The sequence below is a fragment of the Archocentrus centrarchus genome, chromosome 5 (assembly GCF_007364275.1).
Source record: "Archocentrus centrarchus isolate MPI-CPG fArcCen1 chromosome 5, fArcCen1, whole genome shotgun sequence".
Classification (NCBI taxonomy): domain Eukaryota; kingdom Metazoa; phylum Chordata; class Actinopteri; order Cichliformes; family Cichlidae; genus Archocentrus; species Archocentrus centrarchus.
The window spans coordinates 8,031,426-8,050,773 of record NC_044350.1 but is presented as its reverse complement, the minus strand read 5'-3'; the positions used below and the strand labels follow the sequence as shown (position 1 = coordinate 8,050,773).

Below are 19,348 nucleotides of genomic sequence, written 5' to 3'. Positions count from 1 at the left end.
AACTATTAAGCATTTGACCTGTTTAGATAATTTAATGACTCACGCATAATTCACTACAGTTTAAAGTTCATAGTCTGCACACTATAAGCCGATCCATACTGATTGCTTTTCCTCTCCTTCCTTCCATTATTATCTCCAGGTATTTGCTCAGCCATCCAACGTCGCCATAACCAAGATGGATGTGAACAACCTGGCCATGGTGATGGCTCCTAACTGCCTCCGATGCCAGTCCGACGACCCGCGCGTCATCTTCGAGAACACGCGCAAGGAGATGTCCTTCCTGAGAATGCTCATCGTTCACCTGGACACCAGTTTCATCGAAGGCGTGGTGTAGGCGCCGCAAAGACCAGAGCGGGACCTCAGGCATCTCCAGTTATACATTTACAAGCACAAACACACAAAAAAAAAACACCTTCTCTGTTCACCACCACACTGGAAACTGTTGACATGAGATATTAAACCTCTTACAACACGAGGAGCGTGAAAACAGCTTTGGATTTTGTGCGCTTGTGCGCTCCTGCGTTCTTACAGAGAGACAATACACACCACCTTAGGTTTCACCGATTTTGATACTAAAATCCGCAGTGACTGCTTTCAAGCGGTTCACTTTAATGACTGTATTTTCTAACCGCTGCATGCGAAAAGAGGTTTACCTTTATTTCTTACCTAATTGGTAGTGCTATAGTTACATGGGACAACTGGGCTGTGCAGAGTACAAAGTTTGTTTCAGAAGTACTCACTTGCACGTGCCACAAAAAGGCAGCAGTGTTAACGCTCTTTTTTTTTTTTTTTTTTTCTCCTTTTGCTCTGATTTCATTCAAGTGTGCGTGCGTGGTTGTCAGAGTGTGAACAACAGACACAGCCTTCTGTCGTCGTGTACAGAAAATTGAAAATATGAAATGTAAAAGAGATCTTGTAATGGTGTCTCATTAATAAGCTTGCCTGTGCCGTTTTGAGTAGTCGTACTGATAGCTGGTCTCCTCGTATTTCATTTTACGAGATGTACAAAGCCGCGCCACAGCAATTACTCTGATAAGAGTACTGAGGCTTCATTTCAAAGCACAGACTAGGGATGTGCAGAAAGCTCTTTAAAATGGATGGCGGTGATTTTCTTAGCAAATAAACATGGAATTGCTTTGATTGGTTTTTTTTTGTTTTTTTTTTCTTTCCCCCAAATTAAAGCGCTCACTGAAGCCCGACGGGAGTGTTAATTTTAATTACAGCTCGTGCTGTAGCGATGTGGGAGGCTGGTTATTCGACTGATAATACTCTATTATCTGTAAGATGTATTTCAATTGGAACTGAGTTCTCTCGTGTTTATGATCTGTATGTTATGCTTTTTTTCTTTTTTTTTGGCTCAGGTCTTATTATAAAACGGGTGTTGGATGTGATAACTGTGCGTGGCCTCTCTCTCTCACACAAATTGAAAGTTTGATGAATCTAACACAAGCCTCCTTCACTGAGAACGGAGTGTTGATTTAACTGTCAAATACTACGAGAATGTAAACTGAGCTTTTTATGTCCCCTTTAAGGCTTTGCCGATGTAAATATTTTACATGTAACATAGTGGTAACTTCCCGTGTTCTAATGGTTCAGGTTGTGGCTGAGGTTAACTGTTGCTGTAAAAGAGAAATAAAGTTTTGTGTTGTAATTAACTGTTCATCTCTCTGCTGTAGCCGCTTGTTTTATGAACATAGGAATGATTCAAACCACTTTCCATGTACATGCGTGTATGTCATAATATGGAATGACTGTCCATGAATAAAGATTTGTTAAATTACTGTTAGATTCCTTTGTGTGTGTATTTATTTATTGATTTTGTGTGTGTGTGTGGGGGGGGGGGGGGGGCTTTATTCTAATGATGATTTGATGGCTTAAAACTAGTCACAGTACATTTAATGCCTCCCTGTGAAGAGCTCAGCCTGTATTAAAGGGTTTCTTAGGAGGGCATTACCACCACATTGTACTGGAGCGCAAACAGTAAAAATAGTGTATAGCAATAATCAAAAATACCAATAACATCCCAGTTTTGAGCTTTGCGTTCAGCAGAGTCATTGACGTTATCGCTCAAATCCAAAGTCCCAGCAGTACATTCATCCTGCTCTCTTCTCGCCTTCATCTTTTGAGCACCACTTTTTTTGGTTTGCTCGCAGAACATAATTTAAAATGATAACTACTCTAAAAGACGCTCACTGACCTGAGAGATGCATCTGGCCTTCAGCTGCTCCATCTACTGTTGGCCAGAAATGGTCTCAGTGGAAGGGTGGCTGTCGAGAAGCCAGGGAGAAAAGGCTGAGGTATCCCAAATTACACAAGAACTGGACTGAAAATCGGTGAATGAGTGCGGTACAAGAGTGAGAGGAGGCTCTGTCACGGTTTGAGGTTGTATTTCAGCCAGTGGTGTTGGAGAAAATGTTGTAAAAATTGATGGGATTATGAATGCAGGAAAGTACCATCAGATTTTGGTGCAACACAAACTGGTATCTGACTGGCAGTGGTTTTATTTTTCAGCATGACAATGATCCCAAAACCACTGCCAATGCAGTAAAAGGTCAAAAAACGTTTTTTACCTGATAGGTAAATAAAAGTTTGCTTATTTTTTTTAATTAATTTCAGTGTTAGCTTTAGTCTTTTTCATTATTATTTTATGAAGGGCTTATGTTGGAGGCAACATTTAGGAAAATCTGCATAGGCGTGACAATAAAAACGCGTTTGAAAGCTGTTGAATCAAAGTCTTGTAGACATCCAAACTCAAAATAAACTCGTCCATCAATGCGTCATCAGGCAAGTTATCATTACAAATTTTACCAAATGGACAAATAGTAAAACTGAGGAGATTTCATCAATATTTTTATTTAATTTTCTTTTTTTTTCCAAGTTCACAAAACCATTTCAGTTAGTTTAGATTTTTTGTTTTTTTTTTAATTATTTAAGTTAACTAAAATGTTTGTTTGTAGTTAACTATAATAACCTCATCTATTTCCCTCTTTCCTAGCAAAACATAAAGAAATGAGTGTCAGATCAAGGCTTTTGCACAGTACTGTATATTTACAAGAAAAGCTCAACAAATAATTTCAGAGATATTTTGAATAACTCTTTGTGATTGTTGCAATTTTGGCTGATTGGATTATTTGATCATTTTTTTATTTGATCAGTTTAAGGGATTTAAACATTGATAGATAAAGTATTGATAAATGAGTTTAGTGTAATTATAATGTTTTAAGTAGATTGTATATCATTATTTTTGCAAAAACTAAGAAATTTAATTTCTGTCTGGTTTCCATGTTACAAAAGGGATTTAATAGTTCTATCTAGCAATAAAAAATGTCAGTAGACCAAACTCTCGAAAGCAGAAGTCACAAGTCTTTTCATTTCTCAATCTGCTAGTGTTTCCCAGAGGGATGTTTTAAAAGGGTCCTCTTGCAGTGTGTTACACAATCACACCATAATATAAGAATCCATTTGTCCATCCTTGAGTCACAAAATTCACGAGGCTTTTGAACGCCTTTGATGAGAAATATGAAAATCCTTTTCATCTGCACAGAGGAAAGCATTAACAGATATAACAGCCCTCACTCTACATATTCAAGTGTTTGTCATTTTGATGCACGTCACTGCACAAACTTCACTCTGCTTCATCTGTCACTCTGGCACAACCATGTACCTGTCCACCACTGGTCAAAACCTGCCCGAGTAACATAAACATCACAGTGGGGTGAGAGGGCTCAGGCTGTGAGACTGTAACACGTTAAAGCAGGGGTCGGGAACCTTTTTGGCTGAGAGCCATAAACGCTACATATTTTAAAAATGTAATTCCATGAGAGCCATACAATATGTTTAACATTAAATACAAGTAAATGTGTGCATTTTATGTAAGACCAACATTTTTAAAGTACAATAAGTCTGAATTGCATTTAGTAACGTTATGCTGTTGCTAACCAATGATAAATAAAGTACTTCTTACCATTAATGCGACTTCTGGTGCTGCATGGTTTTGCTGATGGCTTTGTAGTCTGGTTGATACGTGGTGAGGTTAAGCTTCATGCAGGAGTTGAGACTTCCATCCGTTAAACGTGATCGTAGGTTGGTCTTAATGTTCTTTAGATGTGAGAAAGACTGCTCACATGCATACGCAGAGCCAAACATTGTTAGTACAGCAATACTCACACGCTGCAGTGTGTGGTATGTGACGGGAAGTGCTTTCCAAGTTTTGACAATCAGCTGGTCTGCGGGTTGAAGTTTTTTCATTTCTCCCCACTTGTATTTGCTCGCCAACTCTGCTTGCTGTCGTGCAAGTCTTTCCAAATCTTCATTTAGTGACTTGAATTTATTCACCCACATGTCTGAGGCCTTCAGGTCAGCAACTTGTAGCTCAAAATCTCGCCGACAGAGGCATGTCTTTTATTCGTTTCATTATCTTGTCTTTATCCGAAAAGTCGTCAAAAAGTTCACTGGCGACATCAAGCATGAATGTTTTGGCATACTCACCATCTGTGAATGGCTTTCCGTTTCTCACAATTGCTAAAGCACCAGCAAAGCTAGCCGAATTCCAGTCACCTTGTTGGGTCCAAACACGAAGTTGCTGCTGACTAGCTTGCACTTTGCACAGTAGCTCTTGACATGCTTTCTTCCTGCTGTCCCCCGCTGGGTATTTCGATGCAAATGTAGTATGGCGTGTGTCGAAGTGCCGCTTTATATTTGACCGTTTCATCGATGCAATTTTATCACTGCATATTAGACACACTGCAGAACCTGCTCTCTCCACAAAGGCGAATTCATCTGTCCATTCCTGCTGAAAAGTACGATACTCCTCATCTTTTTTTCTTTTAGCCATCTTCTTCGTAAAAGGTTTCCTCAATTAGTTAGCTGACTACTTGATTAAAAGGAGGGAAGTTTACTCCCTGACCTCACAACGACCCGCGTACGTTAGGCATTATCCAATAAAAATTTGGTGTGGTCCCGGAGGACAGTTGTGATTGGCTCCAGCCACCCGCAACCATGAACATGAGCGGTAGGAAATGAATGGATTGAAATACTTGAAAATGTTATATATTTTTTAACGTTATTATTTTTTTTTTTATTAAAGATTTGTCTGCGAGCCAGATGCAGCCATCAAAAGAGCCACATCTGGCTCGCGAGCCATAGGTTCCCGACCCCTGCGTTAAAGAGTCAGTAAGAGAAAGCACCATTATTCCAAGTTTTATATATATATATATATATATATATATATATATATATATATATATATATATATATATATATATATATATATGTGTGTGTGTGTGTGTGTGTGTGTGTGTGTGTGTGTGTGTGTGTGTGTGTGTGTGTGTGTGTGTGTATACGTAACAACACACACACTTTATGAGATGAATGTCCTATTGAAATTCACAAGGGCTTTGGCCCGTTGAACGCGCATGCGCATTCTAGAGACACAGTGCCCGCGCCGGCGGTGAATGCAACGGGGAGAAATTTAACTGCGTGGTCTGTCGCTGACAGGCGGAGGCGGCGGTTTCTGCGCTTTTAAGCAATTACATAGCACATTTTACACCGAACCGGACAAAGAGTGACTGGTCAACAGGTAAGAAGCTCAAATATCACCCACCCTTTGCATTCGATAGTTTTGAATTCCCAGTAAAATCGTGATTGAGGCCCGGTTCCCGGTTGGTGGGTGCATCAACAGCGGTATAGTGCCGCATGTCGGCTTTTTGAGTTCAAAACAAACGTGACGAAGTAGGTAATAAGATGTTATGTTGGTATATATCGTTTTTGTATTTGTTATATGCCAGGTGTGCTTTCCGGCTCCACAGTCTTTGTTACTCTGTGCTTTAAAATGTCTGTGGCTGTTCAGTTGGAGAAGTTTATACACGGTGATTCCACGCTGCTCGCACACGGCGAGAAAAGTATGAAAAAGTAGGCCCTCTCCGAGGCCGCGAACAGCTATTTGAGTGACAGCTGCTCGGCCAATCAAATGTAAGCATCCCGCCTACATGGCACTAGTTCGACGAGTGTTATTTGTTAGAAGCTCTGACGTAGGGTTTGGGTTCTTTCGCGCTCCGCCCTCCGGTTATAAAACACTGTATAATAAAGTGTCAGTAGCGGTGGAAGTGGTCAACAAAAGGAAAGCTGGAAAATTTCGAGGCACCTGTGCTAGTGCTTTTTCTTGCTCGCTCTTTTTTTTTTTTTCTTTTTTCTTTTAACAAACAGGAAATACCGCTGAATCCCGTTAAATATATTGGGTGGGCCGGTGGGGAAAATAGTGTGAGGTTCCGTTTTCCTCCGTATATCACATTGGAAAATGTGCTTCTTTTAAACATTAGCGGTTAATTTTGAGATTAAAGCGATTTTCATCACCTGTTTCCTGACTCCTGATTGTGTTACACTCCGGGTTTGCGTTGTCGCTGTCGTTTGTCTGGCTCTCTGCAGGCCAACAAATACCCAGTTTAATTTAAAATCGAATATTTTACTGAACAGACTGCTGCTCGCCCCCCTAATATAGCGGCAAGTCTCTACGTGCAACCTGCGTATAATCATAGTGGTCTTTGCCATTGTCTCCTTTTGTGTCTATACGTGAAATCGACTGACCAGAAAACACGTGGGCCGAGTAAGTGTGAAGATATCCGGTTTGTAGGTTGCGCTGAAAGCCGGAGTTACTCCCGACAGACCTCGCTATGGTGAATGGATTCAGCGCTATCCTGGACAAAAAGTAAGACGGTGTGATGTATAGTGCGAATCTTCGATTTATTTATTTATTTTTTTACAAAGAGCACCGGTGTATTAGTCTGTCCTGTGTGCGTACGCATGACAAAAGAAGCGCGGTTAACGGGAGGATTTAGCACTATTCCTCTGAACGACTCCGATTAGCCTTTTTTTTTTTTTTTTTTTTTTTTTTTTTTTGTTGTTGTTAAATAATGATCATCAGCACTGGTCTGTGTCCGACAACGGCAGCATGTGTAGTTAAATCAGTCCCATGTTAGGCTGCGTGCAGAAATGTCTTCCTGCTGTAGTAGTGAATGCCTACAGTGAGCCCATTATCTTTGTCATTCTTGAACCTTCTCTCGATGTGTGTTGATTTTAAAAAATACACTGAAATTACGCGGTGATCATTTTAAATAAAGACCCTTATGGGAGTCTGTGATATCTTTGTCTCTGAGCTAGTGTTTGCTGAACATCTGGTATTAGCTACATATTCACCACCATTTGAGGGGCATGGCTCACCTTTTATATGTCAGTTTGTAATCTCTGTACACTGTGCCACACCATGTTACAACATTCATAATCTGTAGCTTGTATAAGCCTACAGTGATAGTGTTTTGTTTTTGTTTTTTTCCCCTTCCTGGACAGCGTTATGGTTCAGTTGGCACAAAGGGGGGTGTCTTACATTGCTGTTCAGGTTTAAAGAAGGGATTTATTTTTCCCAACAGTCACTTGGTGAAATATTTAAGTAAGACCTCAGCCACACAGAGGTGACTGCAGTATTATCTTTAAAGACCTTGAGGGCTGTGTGCATGGTGTTCCTTGTTCGGCACAATTTGTGTCTCTTGGTTGCAAAATAGAGGTCAAATGAGTGCAGATTTTTTTTTTTTTTTTTTTTTTAATGGTTAATGTGTGTGTGTGCATACAGGAAGAGTGCCTTGATGTGGGCAGTATGAGTAAGACGCCCCCTAACAGAAGAGGGATAACATTTGAGGTGGGAGCTCAGCTTGAGGCTAGAGACAGCCTCAAAAACTGGTGAGTCATGGCCTCACTCATTCCTCTCATATCCATTTTACTGTTCAGTTCCCTGACTCTCTCACCCAAGTTTCCATTCCCTTCTCTCTTTTTTTTTTTTTTTTTGGGCCTGCAGTACAGTAACTAATGTTTTAAAAATGATGATGATCCACGAAACTCAACGTTTGACCTGTATTATTGCATAAAAACATGTTAAATCTTAATGTTATGGTTCCAGTAAACTAAATCATTGGGATCTATTGTACACTAGTAGCGGGAGCAGCCTTTTTAAATTATGAATGGCTTTTATAATAGTTCTGCAGTTCTTCTAATACAGCTATGTATAAATGCAATTGATATTATTACTGTTATTGGAGGTGTACCTCAGTATTGTACTAAAGGTGTAATTAAAAAAAAGACCCCACTACAGTAATGTGTAAATGCCCAGCACACCATGCACTAAGGTCAGCTGTGCCATGGCTCATTGTTTTTATGTGTTTACATTTTCAAGCTTGATTTAATTTCTGAGTTGCCACCCTCATTATCATATTTGAGATAAATGATAAGAAACTTAAATAAGTAGAATTACCATTCATTTACCCTTCCTATAAACTTGCTATTTAACTTCTTCCTGTAGGTATGCTGCCAACATTGAGAAGATTGACTATGAAGATGAAAAAGTGTTAATCCATTACCGGCATTGGAGCCACCGCTACGACGAATGGTTTGACTGGACAAGTCCCTACCTGAGACCTGTAGAGAGAATTCAGCTGAGGCGGCAGGGCCTGAATGACGATGCTCCGATACCTGTAAGCTAACAGTGCTTTTTGTGCGTGCTTTGAAATCTGCAGCGTCTTTAGCAGCGCATTTCTGCATAGAGCTGGTCTTGCTGAAACACGATACTTAGGTCTTATTTGCTTAAGCTAAATGCTGCTGCTACTTTTACTCGCAAGTCAAATTTAAGCACGGTGTCATTTTAGTAAAGATATAAGAAGAATGACGATGTTGTTAGCATTTAAATGATCCACCTCTAGTGAGATTTTGAAATGGTGCCAACAGTGTCAAACGTCTGCCTTCCTCCAGGCCTTTCATGTGAATGATAAAGTGTTGGCCAGCTGGTCTGACTGCCGTTTCTATCCTGCCAAGGTCATTTCGGTTAATAAAGATGGTGAGTATCAAATTAACTTAATGTGCATAAATTAATGTCTCCATAGCATTTTCAGTGTTGTAGACCTGCAGTATTTTCCTACTACCGCATTTTTCGGACCATAAGGCGCACCGCATTGTAAGGCACAATATCAATGAACGGGTCTATTTTCATACATAAGGCGCACGATAAAACATATGTAGAGTGAAACAAAAGGCTCGGGTAAGTCGAACTTTATTCAACTCATTCACAATAACTCAGAATATTATTCAGTTGTAACAAATACAGAAAAATACACTCACATTTTAAATCATTTATCTTCCACAAATCCATCAAATTCCTCATCTTCAGTGTCTGAGTTGAACAGTTGGGCGATTTCGGCATCAAACATGTCTCGTCGTTATCCGGGTCAGTCTCGTTGTTACTGTTTTGTTTTGGTTGCGGCACACAGCAACCGTTTAATTGTTAATAGAAGGGCAACTTTTGCTGGCAATCTGTCGCCATCTCCTTTAACGTCTTAACAGACGCGGCAATATATTCTTTATTAATGATGGTAAGAACAAGTCATTTCTTCATTTTATATATAAGCCCTTCATAAATCCTGTGCACCTGTCTATTTACCGATATAAGTAAAGAAAAAATTTTATTTATTTATTTTTTTTTATAAAAAAAAAGGAAATCCCTTTTTCACTCAACACCGGAAATCTGAAAACTCCGCTGTCACCGTCTTTTGTGTACATACAGCGCTCGTACTGTGTCCCTTCACACGCTGTGGTATCGCCCGGACCTCTCTTTGGCACCGAGGGGGAAAGTACACACCCCCGGACCTCGATTTGTGCTTTAGCAGCTTCTAGTTACTTTTGAGACAGCCGACAGCGGGTTTTGTTGCACAAAAGTTGGCAACAGCGCCAAATTACGCACAAATATCTGGGGCAGCATAGATGGAAATAGGCCAGGAACATGTAGAATAAAATTCATCATCGTTTTCTGCTGTTTACTGCTTACGGTTTCTATTTTTAGAACGCTTCTTGTTGAATTTATCTCCGGCTGCTTTCCACACCTGCTGCGCTGCACTCACAGCTTGTTCCTGTCGAATATCGTCAGTAGAGTCATTTTGTGAATCGATGATGGACTATTTTAGAGAATTCAATGAGGCCTTTGAACTGATCCGCCAGACTGGAGGAAATATCACTGCAGACCACGCAATGGTGCAGTGGTGTGGATTCCTTGGCCCTCGGCAGTCAGATGGCAGCGCTCAACTATTTGAAAACCGTACGCTGGGTGTTACCCCCCCTTCCCCCCTGTTGTACGCTTTGTACGCTCTGGAAAATTTCGATATTTATCAAACGTCCCTTACCAAAGTCGCACGCAACATTTCGACAGATTTTTGAGCGCAGTGTACCACATAAAATTGTTTCAAGGTCAGTAAGCACAACAAGAATTCACACATAAGGCGCACCGGATTATAAGGTGCACTGCCAATTTTTGAGGAAATTTAAGGATTTTAAGTGCGCCTTATAGTCCGAAAAATACGGTAGTTATTAAAGTTTTGCTTTTTCAGTGCAAAATTGTGTCATATGGAGCGTAGTCTGGAATCTTGTACTTTGGTTTTTGGTTTTGATCAGAAATCTGTGTTATTGGTTCTGTAATGTGTAATTACTTTCTCTTTAAATGGCAGTGCAGGAAAAAGACTTCACACACATCATATTTTAAAATTATCATCCATGTATGTTGTATTTTTTTTTTTTTTCTTCATTTTCAGCATCCTACACTGTGAAGTTTTATGATGGTGTCATTCAGACAGTGAAAGGGATACATGTGAAGCCTTTTACCAGAGAGGTATGTGCATGTTTTTTTCTTATAAATAACATACATTCGATCTCACTGTTTCTTTCTTGCGGGTTCAACTACAATTATTTATTTATTTATTTTATTCCTGTGGAATGACTAATGTCATTCATTGTTGTGTGCGATGCGGTGCGCTCCGTGTTATGCGCTCGATGTCGTTCGGAAATTACATGAAAACCATTTCACTGCATTTGTCTCAAATTTGGCAGAAACATTCATTGGAGAGGAAAAGTTAAGCTTGGTGTTCTGATTGAATACCCCCCCCCCCCCCAAAAAAATAAATAAATAAATAAAAGGGCAAAAATGTCAAATTTTCACACATTTTCCTTAATTGCAGAAAAACTGTTCAGTAACTTTCTTTCTAAGTTTCCATGATTATTGGTAATAATAATAATAATACCTTGGATGTAAATGTAGTTTGATTCAGCTTGAATCACTCTGAAGGTACCCCTCCCCCCAATGTGCCACAAATGACCCTTTCAGGGTCTCTGTGACCTATTTTTTAGATCTTGGTTTCTTTATCCTGCTCACAGAGGGGTGGAGGGAAGTCTCGGTCCTCTGAAAGGAACATGGTTAGGCGGGCCCCGAACCGCAGAGACAGAAGGCCTCAGGAGAACGGGGGTCCCAAGAACAAGCGAGCCAGACGCAGCATTTCAGACCAGGAGGAAGACAGCAATAGTGAGGACGAGGAGCAGGAACAGGGAATGGTAAATGATAAAAACAAGAAGGCAAATGGTGAGCTAGAGGCTGCACCCACTATCAAAAAAGAGGAGGAAACCTCAGAGAAAGCGGACCATGCCAAGCCCAGGGATGCAGAAAAAGGGACAGAATTCACTAATGGAGTCGATGAAGGCGAAAGGGAACGTGGAGAAATGTGCCATGTAAATGGAGAGGTGAAGAAGGAAGAGGTGGAAATGGAACAGACTGGAACAAAGCCATATGCAGAGTCACCAGAGCCATACACAGAGTTGCCCACTCAGACGTCATCGCAAACAGAGCAGGTGTCCGTCACTATGACAACCGCAGAATCCAGTGGCGATGTGGAGCAGAAACCAAACGTCCAATCAGAGGCTGCTCCGCCTGCAGCGGATGTGCCGCCTCCTCAGCCTGTGAAACGTAAGTGTTAAAGGAATTTAGCAGAAATGTTAGTGGCTCTCTAGTGACGGGAAAATGAAAAGCTGAGTGCAGGGAATATCGTGCAGCATGTGAGCGTATTTTCAAGAGGTCCTTTCATTTATCTTTAACAGCAGTGAGGAAGCAGGGTTTCCACAACCCCAACAGATTCAGCAGAGAACCATGTGAGTACATTTGAACATTTTTTGGAGTCAAATACCGCAATCTGTTGCACGCCTTAAAAAAAACTTTTACACCCTTGGCTTCTGTCGTTCTCTGTTTCAGTGTATCGAGTTATCAAAAACCAGCCTCCTCCTGTCCTGTCCATCAATCTTGATCACAACCCGTTTAAGTGCAGCGCTCCTGGCTGCACAAAGTCATTCCGTAAAGCCAAGCTGCTCCATTACCATATGAAATATTACCATGGTGAGGAACAGCCTCCTGAGGGGGACTGCAGCCCCACAAGGAACGTCCAGACCAGGGCCTCTGAGAAACAGTCTGGTGCCGCTGGTTTGGATGGCCCAAAGAGAAGACGCACCATTTCTGCCTCCATGCGTGAGTTCCTCTCCACTTTGAATTTTGTTCCAAATGAAGTGATAGACGAATATTTTTTTTTAGCTCCGCTGTTATTCGGCGGCAGACAGCAGAGCTGATCCGATACCGAGCCCTCCGTCAGCTTTTTGATAAATTTATTTTTGATAAATTAATTTTTTATTTAAAAATTTCCAGAAATACTGTGTTTATTTTTACCTTTGATCCCTACTAAATGTGTAAAGCTCTATAAAATACTTCAGATGCTTTTTTTATTTTCAATTTTATTTATTTATTTTGGTGAATTTTTGACATTTTTAAGCTAAGGTTGCATACATGTTTAACTTCAATGACTACTTCTCCCTTATTTATTGCTGTAATCGTTTGACACTTCCTACAAGTATTCATTGGGGAAATCTATACAAAATGCTGCAGATGAATTTCTGATTTTCTACTTTTTTTATTTTTTAGGGATTTTTGAAATTTGAAAGAAATACTGTTTAACTTGATGTTTAATTTCAGTCGCTACTCATGCCTTATTTTGTTGGCCAGTTCTTCTGAAACTTAGTATAAGTATTCATCAGGCAGAGATCTACAGAATGTTGCAGACAGATTTTCAGTGTTTTACTTTATTTTCTAAAAACATTTAACAGCAACGATCTATAGGCACACAGTTCTCCCGTTTTAAATAAACTGGGTCAATTGTGGCATCTTCAACAGTAGAAACTGAAATGCTGAGTCACAGCTTGCTGTTATTTTAAATCACACATTTCCAGAATTGAGGCCAAGTGATGAATATATGCACTTCCAGCATTTCTTCAAGATAAGGAATTTTGGCTCATAACTTCCTTTTTCCTCAGAGTCTGTTGGAGTTGCCACAGCTCCGCGTGGTGAACTGAAGACCGCTGGCAGGCGCACATCAGCCCCGCCTGCAGTCAACACTCACGGCCACCAGCAGAGGGCACTGTTGAGGGAGAAAAGCAAGGAGAACCAGCTGGACAGGAATGGCTGTCTGTTGCAGGACAAAGACTCAGACAAGAGTTGCTTTGATATTGGTCAGTATGATGTACTGAAGATGTGTTCAGTACTGTTCATCTTATAGAGTACCAGCCTGCAGTGTTAGCTGTACTCATGCAGCTGAACTCTTGTCCCCCAGGTTCGGTCAAAGATAAACTGAAAGAGAAGCCAAAACAGAAGGACTTCCTACGCATTAAACTAAAGAAAAAGAAGAAGAAAAAGAAGGCCAAGTCTGGTAAGAAGCAGGCGCTTGGCATAAGGCTGCATCACAAATCTGCTGCTCTGCATGCGCACTCACTTTGACATTGTGGGAATGGCTAGCCTGCAAAGCATCAAGTGCTCCATTCACTCCTCTTGGTGTGGTGGTTGAGCCTGTGTGTGGGAGAAGTGTGATATTTGTTGCCGGCCTCTGTTGCTCCATAATGTCAGTCAGATTGTCTCATACTATTATACAGCTAGTAGTCACGGCTAGATTTTTATCTTTTTTTATCTGACAATACTGGTGGGAAAAAGCCAGATTTGATTGTGGCACTGATAAGGACTGATCCAACACACAAGTCCTGTACTACTATTCTAGTTAGCATTTACACCGGTGTGTTTTGGCATGCACACAAATGTATAGACGGCGTTCCACTGACACAGTTCAGAGTCCTGAAACATGGGCTGCATGTTTGTCCCAGATTGCTCCCGAGTGTGTCATTTGTCTGTAATGTATGTTTGTGCCACATTTTGTCACTTCCTGATGGGCGCTTGTTTAGCATTTTTAAAGCTGACATTTTTGTTCTACATGTGCTCCCCCCCCCCTTCCCTGTATTAACAGACTGCGCAGGTAGTGAGGAGAATATTGGCATCTCTGTATTGGGTCTTCAGTCCAAATTGAATTTGCCACTCAAACCCCCCCCCTCACACAATCACAAGCCTGAGGCCTACCCCAGCAGGCCTGGATACAGCTACTCAGAGCAGATACATGTGGATGGTGGGTATTTCTGATAGTGTGCGTGTATTTTATTTGTGTGGCTGTACATGGTTTCCTCTCCCTCCATTCTTCTGTTCCTTCTGGATTCAATCCATCATGCTGCAAATTTTGTGTAGCTTGCATCATCTTTGTACAAATGTTGATGCTCAGTCCACATTTTGAACCCATGGTTGATTGAATCCTTCGCTGTCGTTTGCTGCCATTGCTTGCTTCATCATTTAAGCTACAAATACTAATTAAAGAAAAGCAATCAGTTAATCTGAAATTTTATTTACACGTAACAGAATCATCCAAAAACAAATTATATCTTAAAGTTGTGTCATTGACTTGAAAACCCGACAGTTCATTTTGTCCCTGTTACTGTAGACGAGGATAGCCTCAGTGACTGGTCCACTGATAGCTGTGGGTGGAGTGAAGATGACTTCGATGTGGATTTGGACGTCACTACACCGCCTCTGAGTGTGGACTCTGGTGCCTTGGACACCAGTGACCAAGAGATAGTGAGATGCATCTGTGAGGTGGAAGAAGAGAATGACTTCATGATTCAGGTGAGCCAGTTTTTTTTGTTTTTTTTTTTAAACTCAAACTATTATTTAACCAGGTTTAAATCTAAGGCTTTAAAATATGTTTATCTTGTTGTTAGTGTGAAGATTGTTTGTGCTGGCAGCATGGCACCTGTATGGGACTGTTAGAAGACAATGTTCCAGACAGATACACCTGCTACATCTGCAGAGACCCACCAGGTGAGGTGAAAAGAGGACTTTTTTTTTTTTTTCTTCTTCTTCTTCTTTTAAAGCTAGAGATGGGATTATACTTGGCGAGTTCACTATGGTCTGCTCAGGTCCGCGTGACACAAATTTCATGATCATACGTGAGCGTGACGTCCATGTGCCATCTGTGGAGAATTTGCATTAAAGTGCACCAACGGCACACGTGCCTCAGGCAGCGGACTTCAAACAGACTTCAAAGAAGCGTACTGCTTGGCCGCTGGGTCTCCAGCTGTCCGTGTTCACAGCGGAATACGATCAAGGCCTAAACGCTGCATCGTTTCCATCATAGAGCTTGCTTCTGCTAACCTGGTAGAAAGAACCATGTGCTTCTGCTGTAGTTTGAAAATGTTGTATCTGCCATCTAGTGGACAAAAAGAAAATGACACTGTCCAGGAAGCGTTGGACATTATGAAAAATAATATTTTTAAAGGAACATAATTTTTTTAAATTCATGATGTTTAACATGCAGAACTGTTCAGCCATCATTTTTTAATGTCAAAAAATTCTACATTTCATTTTTCTTTAAAACAAAATGAAATATAATTGACTTTCTCTGCTCTGAGAGGTTGTTTTTCCAGCATTAGTGGGAGCTAAACAGTGCAGTCTTTTGGACTGTACAGTTGTCTACAGTAGGGACTGCATGACTGTACAGTGCTGATTTTAGCTAAAGAAGAGCATGTTACTACTGCCAAGGTGGAGTAAATGATGGGAGCATATTTACATTTGTGTCTTGTGTTGTGTGAGCAGTTGGTGGGGACACACTATTGATTGCCTAACAGTTAACATTTAATTTTCTCACTTTTAGGTCAGAGGCAGAGTCTACGCTACTGGTATGATCGTGAGTGGTTGACCAATGGTCACATGTATGGCCTCTCGTTCTTGGAAGAGAACTACTCTCACCAAAATGCCAAGAAGATCACCACCACCCACCAGCTGCTGGGAGACGTGCACCATGTAGTAGAGATCCTCAGTGGTCTCCAGCTTAAGATGAGCGTCTTACAGTGAGTGCAGATAATCCTGACATAGAATATTTCTGACTAATTCAGTTCAGCTGTGCTTTATTATTAATAATAATAATAATAATAATAATAATAATAATAATAATAATAATAATAATAATAATAATATTATTATTATTATTATTAATCAATCTTACATCGGGTTATTTCTCTTTATTTAAAATCTTTTGGTCTGGCTTTTCAGGAACAGCTCTCCTCACCCTGACCTGCAGCTATGGCGGCAGCCCTGGAAGCATTTGGAGAGGTCACGCTTTGGCTCGGATTCGTGTCGGAGCAGCAACGCAGCACCATCTCCTGTGACTCCTGATGAGGACATGAACCGAGGAGAGATCTTAATGTCCAACGCTCTGGAGAAGCTGAGTCGTGCTGCTACATCTGCCACCACCTCTTCGTCCTGCTCCTCTTCCCCCTTTCCTTCCTTCCAAGACTCGTACATTACCAGTGAACACTGCTACCAGAAACCACGGGCATATTACCCAGCAGTGGAGCAGAAGCTGGTGGTGGAGACCCGACAGGGCTCTGAGCTGGAGGACAGCATGAGAAGCACAGAGGAGCTGCTGGAACGAGAGCAGCGATATGGAAGCTTGTTTGAGACAGACCAGCCCAAATCAACAGGCATCAGCAACAAGGTTGAGTCTGTTACATTATTAAAATGAGCAAAGCTGCAGTTCCAGGAAAATAAAATATCTGCTTTAAAATAATATCTGAAAGTGTTCTGATTTCTCAGAACACCTGACCTCCTGTGAACATTAGATCTGAGCTATGCAGCTGCCTTTTAGTTTATTATATAATTTAAATTTACTCCATCATGTAACTTGTATCTTTGTTTTCCTCAAAGTGAATGAATTTAGCAGTAAACCCTTATACAAGTTGAAAGTGGTTTGTAAAGTAAATCCTCTCATTGTACCTAAAAATCTCCAGGCTTCATTGGGCGGCTCGTGGTCTCAGGCCGAGAACAGGGAGGAAGGTTTTAAGGACACCGGAGAAGCTGCAGACAACAGTAGGCAGCATCAACAATGGAGGCTCAACCTGCTCGATCACATAGATGCCGTCCAGGACGAGGTCTCACACAGGATGGACTTCATTGAGAGGGAGCTGGATGGTAAGCCCTGTGATTTAGCTAAATATGTGAGGGAAGGAATATTTGAAGCCTGTAATGATGATTTGATGGTACAGATTGTTATTGAACCATCAGTCCATAAGTTTACCAAGTTGTTAGCAGCCAATTGTTGGAAGTTAAAAGTTTCTAGGTAGTTTTAAATGACCAAACTGGTAAAAAAAAAAAATGACTGATTAAAACTTTCACAAAGGGCCTCTGGAACAAACTCTGCTTCTTGTTGTCATCAGTGCTGGAGAGCTGGCTGGACTACACCGGGGAACTGGAGCCTCCTGAACCTCTGGCTCGTCTGCCTCAGCTCAAACACCGCATGAAACGGCTGCTGACACAGCTAAGCAAGGTGCAGCAGATCGCCCTGTACAGCTCCACGTGAGGGCGTCAGAGAAGAGCAGCAGGTTCAGATGTCCCACAGCCTGCAGAGACGATGCAGTGGCTGAAGCTCGCTGATCACAGGCTGCAAAGATGACAGTATTCACGCAGGTCCAAGACTTTGTTGGTTCAGCACATTTGCTCTGATCTGACCTCTGCTGCTGTTTCTCCTTTTTAAAGGGTCTGTGTGGTGGAATGTGATGCCGCACTCAGCTTGTGTCATATATGAATATTTATATGAACATATATGAAAAGTGAGCATCTTAAAATCAGGATTAAACACAAGAAGTAACCTCGTAAATGCAGGAGAAAATCTTTAGGACCAGATTACACTTCTGTGGTTTCCATGCAACTCTAAACCTTATGAATGCCTTTTGTCTGAGCTACTGCTTGAGGTTGCCCCGTCTCTCCCAGTACACAGTGCTTTACATGCAGAAGCAGCTTTATAATCAAATTGCAGTCGAGTTCCTGAACCTACACTCTTTGCAGTAGATTTTTTTTTTTTTTTTAAAGACATTTTCAAATTGTCCTGTTTGTTTTTCATAAACACGTCTCCCAAAGTTTAGTTGCGGTCATTTGTCATGCCATAATGTGTCAAAATTCTTGAGGTAAATGTGGACAGGTGGCAACTTGAAGACGTCTAGTGCGTAACAATGCTGTACAAGCAGTCCCTACAAAAAAACTAAACAAAATCTATTTTTTGAGCTCCTCAAGGGTTTGTTTTCTACTACACTGTGAAGTTATTTTTGTTGGGTATCAAAGGCATCTTATTTTTAGCTTTAATGGCAAAAACAAACGTTTTGTCTAAAAGCTGAAATTCTTTACTAGCAGTCTGCTCATCAGTTCCCTGTTTTATCACTTTGTGTTATTACTTCCAAGTTACTCTTTGCATTGTTGTTCCTATAGCACTTGACCTATGATTCACTGAAAATTGTAATGTGGACTTGTCTCTTCTTATTCTAGCATCTTGTGTCAGTGACATATTACTCAGAAAACCTGTAAATTTGTTTTCCTTTATTTTTTTTTCATCTGTTTATTTACAGTAAACTGTTTGTAAATATGTCATTCAAATTGTATGCTACTGTACTCTGTGTCTGGCTTAGAAGCAGGGAAAAATGTCCAGAACAATGCAAACAGATTTCCTGGTACATAAATAAAATATCCTTGGTATTAATCACTATGAACATGTTCTGGCTATTTTCTCATGATGTCTCTGAACCAAAGTGCTCCTCCTCTGTCTATGTTCACTACCAGTGAAGTCAAGGGTTGCATCATTCATACTTTGATGTAATACGCTTTTTTTTTTAATTTTTTTTTTTTATGGCATAGCCGATTTGAGTGGTTATATAATCGGCTTGAAAATAGAAACTTGATGGGAATTGTAATCGTGTAATCTCCCAAAATGTCAGCCGCCATCGTGTGGTGAATGAGCAGGAAAAATAAAATACTGCCCAAACATAACATCAAGCCTCAATGCTCATCTGTTGATCAGACTGCCAAAGACTTATGAACTGTGGTCGTATTATAAATCATAAATTTCAGCTCTCTGACCTCGGTCTCACGCTTTTGGTTCATCCTAAATCTGAAGCTTCTCTGGCCCTCAGCTGAAATAAAGTTGGGAATTGTTAAGTCATCACAGAAACGTTGCGTTTGATCGCCTCTGACTGCGCATTTTGTGTCTCCCCTGGGAGCAGAGTCGTCTCCGTGATTTCGGAGCGGAGTGAGACCTCTCAT

At 40.9% G+C, this 19,348-nt stretch overlaps 2 protein-coding genes across 4 annotated transcripts in view; both read left to right on the top strand.

The window, feature by feature from the left end:
* arhgap46a (Rho GTPase activating protein 46a) overlaps nucleotides 1-1,751 on the top strand; it is a 29,701-nt gene extending 27,950 nt beyond the window's left edge. For both annotated transcript variants that reach the window (XM_030729213.1, XM_030729212.1), the window contains exon 10: nucleotides 140-1,751. In XM_030729213.1, the coding sequence (XP_030585073.1) occupies nucleotides 140-334 (195 nt within the window). In that variant the 3' untranslated portion in view covers nucleotides 335-1,751. The remainder of the gene's footprint in view (nucleotides 1-139) is intronic.
* Nucleotides 1,752-5,404: 3,653 nt separating this feature from the next.
* phf20a (PHD finger protein 20, a) lies at nucleotides 5,405-18,798 on the top strand. 2 transcript variants are annotated; one of them, XM_030729123.1, is made up of 17 exons: nucleotides 5,405-5,578; nucleotides 7,622-7,728; nucleotides 8,345-8,516; nucleotides 8,791-8,875; nucleotides 10,617-10,693; nucleotides 11,236-11,818; nucleotides 11,950-12,000; nucleotides 12,101-12,370; nucleotides 13,207-13,401; nucleotides 13,503-13,598; nucleotides 14,184-14,339; nucleotides 14,706-14,887; nucleotides 14,983-15,082; nucleotides 15,915-16,110; nucleotides 16,313-16,757; nucleotides 17,050-17,230; nucleotides 17,476-18,798. In XM_030729123.1, exons 2-17 carry the CDS (start codon nucleotides 7,646-7,648, stop codon nucleotides 17,616-17,618), a joined length of 3,015 nt encoding a protein of 1,004 aa, XP_030584983.1. In that variant the 5' UTR covers nucleotides 5,405-5,578; nucleotides 7,622-7,645; the 3' UTR covers nucleotides 17,619-18,798. The 2 variants fall into 2 exon arrangements, with proteins under 2 accessions (XP_030584983.1, XP_030584984.1); XM_030729124.1 differs by lacking the exon at nucleotides 5,405-5,578 and adding an exon at nucleotides 6,215-6,703.
* Nucleotides 18,799-19,348: the final 550 nt, after the last annotated feature.

Coding starts and splice junctions, on each gene's coding strand:
- phf20a (XM_030729123.1), top strand. CDS start 7,646: ATGAGTAAGACGCCCCCTAACAGAAGAGGGATAACATTTGAGGTGGGA. Junction 10,694..11,235: donor TGAAGCCTTTTACCAGAGAG/GTATGTGCATGT, acceptor TCCTGCTCACAG/AGGGGTGGAGGGAAGTCTCG. Junction 12,001..12,100: donor CAGATTCAGCAGAGAACCAT/GTGAGTACATTT, acceptor TCTCTGTTTCAG/TGTATCGAGTTATCAAAAAC.